Source organism: Oryzias latipes, chromosome 22 (genome assembly GCF_053564925.1).
Source record: "Oryzias latipes strain Hd-rR chromosome 22, Olatipes_Hd-rR_3.1".
NCBI classification, from domain to species: Eukaryota; Metazoa; Chordata; class Actinopteri; order Beloniformes; family Adrianichthyidae; genus Oryzias; species Oryzias latipes.
The window spans coordinates 17047663-17058556 of NC_136258.1; the positions used below are offsets into that span (position 1 = coordinate 17047663).

The 10894-nt window shown below is 38.3% G+C and overlaps 1 protein-coding gene across 1 annotated transcript; it reads right to left on the minus strand.

The window, feature by feature from the left end:
* Positions 1–1657: 1657 nt before the first annotated feature.
* On the minus strand, positions 1658–10664 carry nek9 (NIMA related kinase 9). The gene is made up of 23 exons (XM_011490412.4): positions 9603–10664; positions 8931–9108; positions 8805–8860; positions 8651–8721; positions 8462–8567; positions 8222–8353; positions 8024–8134; positions 7884–7948; positions 7488–7538; positions 7229–7418; positions 7006–7150; positions 6738–6938; positions 6502–6548; positions 5600–5761; positions 5400–5508; positions 5137–5298; positions 4644–4811; positions 4504–4557; positions 3803–3990; positions 3344–3493; positions 3147–3251; positions 3014–3067; positions 1658–2936 (listed from the first exon to the last, which is right to left on the minus strand). Exons 1-23 carry the CDS (start codon positions 9786–9788, stop codon positions 2766–2768), a joined length of 2862 nt encoding a protein of 953 aa, XP_011488714.1. The 5' UTR covers positions 9789–10664; the 3' UTR covers positions 1658–2765.
* Between the last annotated feature and the right edge of the window lie 230 nt (positions 10665–10894).

The window sequence follows — 10894 nt, forward strand, 5'->3', positions numbered from 1 at the left end:
GTAGGTTATAGAGATGGGGAAAAATGTCAGATGACAAACAGCAAGTCTACTAACAAAACATACTATGCATATTGTTGTAGGTAATTGTTGTGTTTTTGAAATACAACCATAAGCTAGTTTGAATTCAATAACAAACTCACTTGAGTATATTTGCGAAAAAACACTCCTTGTACTCGGCCAGATATTTCATAATCCACAGAAATAAGCTCTTCATCAGACATAATGGATCTACAAAAGAGAGAAAGCAGCGCAATCGGTTCTGAACATTGATTTTGGAATATCATGAAATCCATCAAACACAACTTGCTTGCTTAGCAATGCCAAGACAATTACTTTACCTTTGAGCTTTTAGTGGCTTAAAAATTAAAACATTCAAAGAAAAAAATATGGCTATTTTCGCAACGATTATGTAAGGTAACTGCATTGGTACTACGAACGTGGCAATGTAGTTTACCTTCTCAAGAAACCAGTGAAAAGATGTTGAATTCAAAACATACGGGGATGCAGCTTCAGGAAATGACGAACACTTTACCCGGAAATGACACAATACCCCGACCAATCACGTAGCGCGACAGTGAGGTTCTTGTTTAAAAGATGGATTCAACCATGTTTTTTTTTTTTTTTTTTAGGATTCAACCATGTTGGAGTCAGGATACAATAAAATGTGCTTTCATCAGTTTTTTTGTTTGTCTATTTTAATAATTCTAGGCATACAAATATTTATATAATTGGGAGTTAAAAGTGAAAGATGAAATATGTTTAAGATGAAATATGAAATATATTTATGTTACATTTTTTTAAAAATATTATTCTCATTCTTTTTTCTTTCTTATGTTTACAATGCTGTCATTGGCTATGGTAACGAACACATTTCCCAAGTGTGGGATCAATAAAGTAATTCTGATATGTTTTATATTCAATGACAACGAGACCCCCCCTCCTCGTGCTAACAATGGAAGGGACAGTTGAAAGAAAAAAAAAGATAAGGGGGAGAGACATAAGATGAGCCAGTGAATATTATAGATTAAGCCACCCCTTTGATCTGGACATAATGGGCCACCACTTTTTAGTTATACATGATAAATTGCATTTGTTTCAATATTATTATGATTACAACATGCAATCTGTCTGGATTACAAATATTATTCATATGTTTTTCAGTAGTGTGTTTTGGGGAAAAATACAATGTTAGAGGCAAATGATAGGCTGTGGCAAAGACAAAAGAAGAAAAGCTCAACCTGCTCAATAGATGGTTTAAAAAAGACAAGAGAAACAGAAGCATTTTTCTATAGGAACAGCTCAGACAAGTTAGGAAAACTGACAAAATTGCAGGTTATGGAAAATGGAGGCAAAACAAAGAACCGACTGAACGAGCAGAAACTTTAACAGTCTTATCTTTCTGACCACTGGAGACAAAACAAAGAAGCATGCTGGTAAATGTAAGAACGCTTGATTCCACTCTTCTGTAAAATAATAAACAAATCAGAGATCAGGCAAGAAAATGAAAAAAAGATTTGAGGTTAGGAAAGACAAAAGTAGACCTTATACCTTTACAGAGCAAAGTAAGAACATTTGAATGATAGAAAACATTGTCTTTAGTTGCAAATTATGGTTGACAATGATAAGTAGTACTTTCAAAAAACAAACCAGTGGAATGTCATTTTTAAATTGGCTTTTTAATGTACGGCAAGCTTGCAGAGGTTTAGTGAAGGCCTTCAATGCTTTAAAAACAAGCATAGAAAATGTCTGTTTTGAAAGTCATTCCTTCTACATTTATGAATTCAGTTTTTAACAGGAGGTTGAGATTTACAATCTTTTTATAAATATGATAAAACATTTACAAAAAATATATAAAAAACTGGATAAGCACTTTTCAAAAAAAAAACAGTTTTCATAATCAAATCAACCTTTCCTCCTCTAATTATCTATTTATTAATACTTTTTTCTTTTTCGTTGGTACACATAAAGTTTGACAGCATTTTTTAGACGGCTAAAACTCTTGAAAACATCTTTAGAAGGAAAACAAGCTTTCGAACAATACAGGGTGGTAAATATGCAGTGCATACACACCCAAACCAATAAAAACATCCAAAAAAACAAACATCAAAAAAAAAAAAAAAATGCACCAAAATATCACAGAAAGTACCAACAACTAAAACATTTCAAAAGAAAATATTAAAACCAAAATGTTATACTTGCAAAGAAAGCTTTTTTTATTTTTTATTCTTGTGTTCACACGCATTATGGAAACTTTTAAAGTACTACTATTTCAAGATCTTTGGAGGGAAAATTAAGGCACAGAAGAAAAGCAACTGTTTCAAAAATATATCAGTAGTTTTGTGTTTTACACAGTTGTTTATAGTACAACAGGTGCATTTAGAAATTATGCAAAGTTGCATATTTTTTTTGCATAGCTAATCCCAAAATGTTAAACAAATGTGGGAAAGAAATCAAACACACAGGTGACACAACTTCATAAAGTTTCTTTTTCTTCGCATTTTTAAAATACTAAAATTGAGGCCTTCTGTGTAAAATGATAAAAACATCAAGTGTGTTAAAAAAAAAACATTTAATGGAAAGATTTACACTGCGGGATAACACTGATCAGATTCTCTTTCTCGTGCTTTTATTTTCCTAAATGCATCTAACACTCTCAGTCAGCTGCAGTCAGAGGAAAAACAAAGACGCCTGAAATGTTTTCGAATCTTATGAATGCATCTTTGCGGACACCTCTTTTCTCCCTCAAGCATCTCGCAGGTCAAAGGTCACACGCTTGCCCCGGCAGATCGGCCTCCGTGATTCGTGAGTTCCCCTCTTCTTCCGCCTCCCCCAGGAGCAGAGAGGCAGTTTCTGTCGCTGTTAAGACCCCTTTCCTGCACAGCGGTGCGGTTGATGGCTGCCCAAAGCTTCTCATTCTCCTTTTTCTGTTCACTGACCTTCAGATACCAAAGGAAACGAAAACATGCTTGGTATCCCAGCAAGAAAGAGTGTTTGTAAAAGTATTAGAAAATACCTGCTTTTCCAGCATCTGAATTCTCCTCTCTTGATGGGCAAGCATTTCTTGCAACTACAAAAGAAAGTTGGGTCATCACTACATCTCTGACACGCGTAGGGCGGATTTGCCCGGATGTGATTAACTGCGATACCTGAGCCACCTCTCTACTTGCTTTACAGCAAGCACCAGACTCCCCCTTTCTGCAGACATCCCCTCCATCCAGACCGTTGACTGTATCAAAGCTCATCCGTGTGGCCTGCAGAGCAGCATCAGTCACGACATGGATTACAGTCACTGCTACGGAAGCATCACTTGTCTCTCGATATGCTGTCTCCCATCAGGCATTACCGAAAGGCCTTTTGCGGTGCTGACAGCATCTGCTGCTGCCTTGAGCTCTTTCAGATCCTCATATGGCCGAGTAAAGCTCTCGGAGACAGAAGGCAGCTGGTCGTTGTCGCACGTATCTGGCATTGGGATGAACTCTGCATCTTCAAGCTCCTATTGGATTAGTGAATATCTGTTAGAGTGCTCACACATTCAGGGCTTTCTGTTGTCAGAGATCTTGCTACACTCTTAAAGACGATGAAAATTGTGCTTTTGGTGTTTCTTACATGTTCTTGTGATGACGATGGAGGATACACATAAAGAAAATTAAACTCAAAATTAAATGTTTATGTCCTAGAAAACAACACATTTTTTTTTTATTTTGCAGAAAAATGGCGTGATCCTAATAAAAAGACCACTGGGAACAGTTTTAAAACAGTTCAAAGGATGATCAGAGTTGGACTTTAAACCATATAAGCAAACCTTTTGAAGCCACAGCGGACAGGAGCTGTCTCCAGTCTGGTTTGCAGCCGACATCACTGGGGCCTCCATCGAGCATCCGTCAACGTTAACCTCTCGCGTGCCTCCAAGACTCCTGCCACGACATTCGGTCTCCGATCCGGGATCCAAGTCCAGATCAACGGTTGATGTCGATCCGTCATGGCCGAAGCCTGTTTCATGTCCACAAAATCAAATTTCACTTCTTTTTGCTTTTTGTTGTAAATAATTAATCAGTTAGTCACAAAGAAAAGGTGGTCTAATGTGTCTTATTTGAACATTAACAAACTTTTCCATCAATGGCCCTGCTGCTCATTCAATCTTTTTGGGAGGATTCTCTTGGGATTACAGATTAGCAGTTTCCTCCAATCCCTCAAATTAAATTTTAAATCCTTCACTCTTCTGCTCAGTTACAAACTCCACATCTGGACCAGAGCAGCTGCCATGTGATTCAAATAGCAGAACAGTTGAACACAATGAGCTATATCACAGGATAACACATTACGTCAAGCTATTTTCTCATTTTCACACAAACATTAATAGGAAATTGTATTTTTTCCCCCCATTTCCTACACTTTGCCTAGGGACAGCAGTTGAAAATGAGCTTTGCAGGTAACACTGACACATTTACAGAAATGTTCATAAATGTGCCCCTCTTCAAATAAATATTAAATAAAATAAATTACCAATTGAGAGTCCACTGCTGTTTGAGCGGATGGTCTTGGAGTTGAGGACTTTTTCTTTAAGTTAAAGGGGAAAAAAAAGTATTCATTGCATTGTTATTTTGCTTTTCTCATGCGTCTCTCAAAGGTTTTTGAGCACTCACCCATGATAATAATAGTGTGCCAGCCGCGGCACGAGAGGTCGGGTACATGATGGAGGGAACCAAAAATGGGCCTGGGCAGGGCGGGGCAAACCTCTGAACCAAAGCCCTTATCAGGAGGCATTCCTAGCCTCCCATTTCCTGCATTTCCCCATGCGAAGATCTGATTGTCTGAAGGGAAAAGAAAACACTGTATGAAAAACCTGCTGAAAGTGGCAGCTGCCACAGAACTTTAAATTAAACTTTAAGAAATATCTTTGTTTAAAGGAATTGAATTCTCTGCAGAATTGAAGATTTCACTTTACTCAAACGTTTTCCTTTTCTGCACATTAAAACACTAAGATTCGAAACAAACAGATTGAATCTAAAGTTTGTTTATTTTTCCTTCATTTTCATAACAGTTTTGACAAATAAAAGGGTGACTGGTTTCCGGTTAAAAGTTAAAAAGAAACTGAGGGTCTCATAAAAACTGTGACTCTTTTTCAGGATATTTCACCTTCTGTAGCAGCGATGGTGAATCCATCTCCACAAGCCACTTTGGTCACCGTCTTGCCTCCAAATGGACCGACAAGGACTTGGACACCAGCGTGCTTCTTGAAGTCTTTCACACCCAGCTGTCCAAATTTGTTGCAACCAAACGTGATCAGACGACCTCGTTCTGCAAAGTCAGAAAATAAAAACACACAAAAATGACTGCTATTTTCAAAGCTTCCATTTGTTGTACTGTAAAACAAACAAATTGAAGTCCTTTTTGTCTACCATCAATAGCAGCAGTGTGAGTCTTCCCTGGAGAAATGGACTGGATCTTGAAGCGTGACAGCTGTTTCACCAGGGTCATTGCGGTGGTGTACGGTATCCCTTGGTAACCCTGATAAGTGAAGCCAAAAAACAAAAAAAACTGAGTTGATTATAAAGCTTCAACATCATATATTAAAAGCACTTTTAACACAGATTCATACCTCTCCGGGATGATTCTTGATTCCAGAGATGCCCTGATTTAACCCCAGTTTGTTGAACTCGTTGTTTCCGCACGCTAGCACTTTCCCAGACTCTGTCAAGAAGAAGGTGCTATCGCTGCCACATGAGACGGAGGAAATACTGGCACCTATAGGAACCTTTACCTCAAAAGACAAAAAAAAAACCACAGGATGTCAGACATGCAGAGAGCAATATCTTCCTTTGATGGTTGAATCCATCGATCCAGTTCTGCTTATCCAGATCTTGGTTGGGTGGCAGCAGTCTAATCCCAGACCTAATATCCCAAAGAAAGCAGTTCAGTTGATTTTCAGTTGACAACCAATTTTGCATAAAAGATATACCAAAAAAGACATAAATAATCAGGAGTTTCATTAATTATGATCCAATTCATTCCAGATTATTTCAATAAGGCCAGTTTGGTCCTTATTTGTTAGTATTGGCCAAAATATGTCACCAACAGATTGAACCTAAACCTTTTTGGTTTGATCCTAAAACTGAGCGAGCAGAAGAGGACAGTGTGGAGCAAAACGTCCTGCAGAACCTGACTTAGTAACAGCGACGATCTACTATGACCGCTTAAGGACCGAGAGGAAAGGAAACAAAAATAATGAATCAATTATTGAAAAATAAAAGAAGAAGAAGAAGCATATAAACCAACACAAAACTCCTGAAATGTCCTTTATAGGGAAAAAACAACAACACAAAAGTTATTCATTGCAGAAATTGGGGTTCAGAAGGCAAGTGAGCAAAGTCACTGGACATCTGTAGCAGGACAAAAGAGATACATTAGTAAATGCAAAGATGAGAGAGGATGGACAAAACTCTTCAAAAAAACAGCTGTTTTTTGCTTTACAAACCTGTAAAGCAAAAAATTAAGACTTACTTGCATCGGAGAGGAAAATTCGTCCTCACTCTCCAGACCAAGACGCCCTGAAACCAAAAGACAGGAGAAAGCATTTCAAATCGACAAGAATTTTCATTTTAATTCAAAATATTTGATTTGCCAAAAATGTTCCTAAAACTTCATCTAACTTTCTAACATTGACTTGCTGTCGCCATCTGGTGGCTGAACCTGATAAAACCGGCAACACTGAAGTTCAAAGCAGCAGTTAGATGTACCGTATTCTCCGCAGCCCCATGAGTAGATGTCCTTATCCCGGGTCAACACCACCACATGGTTGTCTCCACACGAAACCAGCTGAACAGGTCGCCCCTCAAAAAACTCCAGTAGAACTGGCTCCAAAACCTGCGACCCCAGCTGACCCTCAACCCCGATGCAACCGTCATAGTCTGACCCGAACATGTACATCTGGTCTTCATCTGCAAAAAAAACGAACAAATTTGTCGGCAGAATCTTTTTCACAGAGGGCTGCTTCTTCTCACTCACCAGTCACACAGGCAGTAAAGTCCGCTCCACACGCCACCTGCCGGATGGCCTTCCCCTGGAGCTTCTCCACCCGCTTCGGCTGTCGATAGGAGGCCTGATCCCCATGTCCCAGCTGCCCCACCATTTTGGCCCCACCTTGGACATCCTAAGAGTTTGAGGAAACTTCTTTTGAGAAGAAGAACGGCCGCAGTATGTGCACCAAATGTCACCTTTAAGCACTCACAGCCCAGGTGTACAGCTCCTTCTCCACCGTCACCACTGCAAAATGATTCTCTCCTGCACACACATGCTGGGCCCCGCTGCCTGCTTTGAATGAGTCAAGTTTTTGGGGGGTAAACTTCCCTCCTCCCCAATAGTACACCTCCCTTGAACGTGTCACCACGGCAATGGAACTCTCCGACACTGGATTTAATCTATACCATAAAAGTCAGTTGGTTACATATTACCTGTATATAACATTCATTTAAAAAAAAATTACTAACTTTGGTCTCTTCATTGATGAATTCAGCAAGACAACTTGCTCCTCAAGCTCCCTGAAAGAAAATGAAGCAAATGCGACAAATAAAAAAAGGGATGTTTTCCTACGACAGAGTTTTAGGGCCACCAAAAAAAAAAAAATTACAATTTTGAAACCTATCTGGAAATAAAGCTTCTCTAAAGGCTCCACATCTTTCATCTTCAAGCTAGGCTCCGATAAACAGACAACTTTGGTGTTTTTTCTCGTCAATTTGTGACTTTTTCTTGCAAATTTACGAGATTTTAAGTCGTAAATAAACGACTTTAAATTCAAAACAAAAAAAAATTAAAAAACTTGTTTGTAAACTGGCCCTAAAACTCCGTCGTCGTTTCCAAAAGTATAAAAATAGAAATACTCTCACTGTCTGCAGCAGGAGATGGAAGGCTGGTCCAGAATGTGCTCAGCTGTTGGCCTTTTTGCAGGATCCTGTAAGTAAAAAGAAGTGAACTGCCGCTCAGAGGTAAACGCTGTTTTCCCTGCAGAACTGATCCTCGCTCTTACCTGATGCAGACACTCGTACACCAGCTTCAACAGTCCGGACGAATAAATGTCAGAGACCCCTTCCATAGTCCAGTTGCCTTGGACTATTTTAACACAGAGGTTTAACGGGTTCTGTGCAAACACAGGAGTTGCAGAAATGCATTTAAGTAAGCAAGAAAAAGAGGATGGAACAGTTTATGAAAATCCAGTCAAACTCACTGTTGCATCAAATGTTCTTTTTAGAGTTAAGACTTCATAAAGGACACAACCCATAGCCCAAATGTCGGATTTGAAGTTGTACTTTGCTCCCTGGCACAATTCAGGTGACATGTAATATGGAGTTCCTACACACTGGAAACACAAAAGAAGACAAAAATTGATACAAGAATTACTACCAAGGAATTCTTTTAACGTTATGTAGGGCGTTTAAATCCAATGTTTACTCATCCACATCCTTACTGTCTCTGCCATTGAAAACTCAGAGTCCAGCTTCTTTGCAAGGCCATAATCCCCCAGCTTGATGAGGTCTGTCTTGGTCAGGAAAATGTTCAAAGTTTTGATATCTCTGCAAACGGCGGGAAAAAAGTAAACATATTTAAAACACAATTGTTTGAAAACACAAACTTGGGTTCCTTGCATGAACGTTACCTGTGTAAGATCCCAGCTTTGTGAATGTAGGCCACTGCTGAAGCAATTTGATAGAGGTACCATACCACTACCTAGGATTAAAAGGCACAAACGATCGTAGAAAAGTAAAACAAAAGAAATTTAGATCAATCAAAAGCCTACACCGCGCTCATACCTTCTCGGAAAAGGGAACTCCTTTCTGCTGGACGATTTTATCGTACAAATTTCCTCCTGTCAGGACAAAAGCATTCCCTGTAGCAAATCCTTGAAAGGAAACAAGAAGGTGGACGATCAGACGTACCGTTGCAATACTCCAACTCAATGAGCAGAGAGTTTTTGTCCATAAAGTGGTTGAAGTAAGCTATGATGTTGTTGTGCTCCAACACGGAGAGGATGTTGATTTCATTCATGACATCTCGACGTTCCTTCTCTGAGAGCGAGTTCAAGTCCACCTCTTTCCACACCACCAAGGAATTATCCTAAGACAAAAGACAACGGAAAATTAGAGACTATTCTATCACAGGGTTCGTGAATAATTTTGAATCAAGAATCTAAATAACAGGTTGTGTACACATAATAACCAGTCAAAACAAACACTAATGCTCAATATCACACTATATTTGCAGGATTATGCTTATCAAAATACAATACTAAAACCACATAAATAGGACACTATTAAATAATAAGTTATTTTTAAAATTAACTATTAGATAATCTATAAAAAGAAAATAATCAATTTTAATTTAAATTCACCAAAGAAAATGTTAATGATAAATTAATTTACAATGATAGGGTCAAAAATCTTGCTTTTTCACAGCGGTGGAAAAAAGGAAATATTTACATTTTATTTTATCCCAACAAAAAAAAAACAACAAAAAGGACCAATTAAAGAAAATGTATTACAATTCAACTAACTTTCATTTACTTTTATTTTAAAAATATTCTAATAAAATAGCAGTAGCACCTAGCTTACCTCAGTTCTTCTGTACAGAGTCGCTTCCCCAAACGCCCCCCTCCCCAGGATCCGGATAGGAATGTAGTGTAACTTCTCCTCTTCGCCATAAAACGTCCCAGAAGATGACCGCTCACTGCCCACAGACTCGCCGCCTAAATCCGAATTTAGCGACTCGAAATGCCGCTCATATTCCTGCACTGACATTTTCTGATGAGGGGGTTTGCTGTTAGCCAAGAGCAGGGATGAAAATACCTCGAAAGGCCTACAACAACACTTTCAGAGTCGCTCCTATAATAAGCTCGTGCACACGTACGACATGTTTACACAGTCGGCTAACAGAAGACCTGTCAAAGTACGAGTAAACAGGATTACTCAAAGGCACTTGAGGTATATAAAGTTACACAAACATAACGTTTAAAGAAATGCGTGCAACTAAAGGAGACAGACAAATGTCAAGTAAATTATAAAAGGAAAACGACTCTTCGGCAATTTATTTCTGAATTTTCAACATAAAAGACTGCCTTAATGTATTTGTCGGAGGGTGTTCTACGGCGAAAGGGTGCGAAATGTATTTCCGGAACGTCACTACGTTGCGACCGATAACTTGATGGAAACTAAAGGCAAACTACGTCTGGTATTAACATTCTGAAGTTAGACATACCCTACAATGTACACAAAAGTGCAACATTTGTATAAATCAAACGTAAAAGGAGGGGAAAATAATGAAATAAGTCAATTTTTTGAAAGCGGTAGTTTGTTGTTCTCGATGCATGAACCCGGAAATGATCGTCTGTCGCTGTCTTGTAGTCAATACGGAATAACTGAACAGTATCAGTTGGCAGAAAATCTATATTGAAACAGGACTGGATTGACAGGTTTGCTTTTTTTGTAAAAGATTTAACTGACTGAAAGAAATATTTTGACTTGTTTACATCTTTTACGGATAAATACTATCTCACCTGCTCCCCTAAAGAAAAAAAAACTCAAACATTTTTTTTGAACAACTATAAAATATGAAGGAAAGAATATATCATGTCCACAATCGAGCTTGCTTTAGATCACTTCCTAATTTAAACTGTCAACCTGCATTAGTTAAAGCACATTCAAAATACGTTAGATGGCCTGTACTGCTCCAAATAAAAGAAACTCCTTTTAAAGTAATAATAAAATTCCACCCTGTCTCTGAATTTCTTAAAGCAGATTTAAATTGGATGTGGAACCTTGCACTTTTTTGTAATGAAACTTTGGAACATTTCTTCATTCTGCATTTTTTCATGCAAGGATTTCTGGACTTATATGGAATTGGATTA

Excerpts from the sequence above, each read along its gene's own strand:
- nek9 (XM_011490412.4), bottom strand. The coding sequence starts at position 9,788 with ATGTCAGTGCAGGAATATGAGCGGCATTTCGAGTCGCTAAATTCGGAT. Across the intron at positions 8,861-8,930 it reads TGAGTTGGAGTATTGCAACG|GAGGAAATTTGTACGATAAA; the intron begins GTACGTCTGATC and ends TTGTCCTGACAG. Across the intron at positions 6,549-6,737 it reads ATGGGGCTGCGGAGAATACG|GGCGTCTTGGTCTGGAGAGT; the intron begins GTACATCTAACT and ends TTTTGGTTTCAG.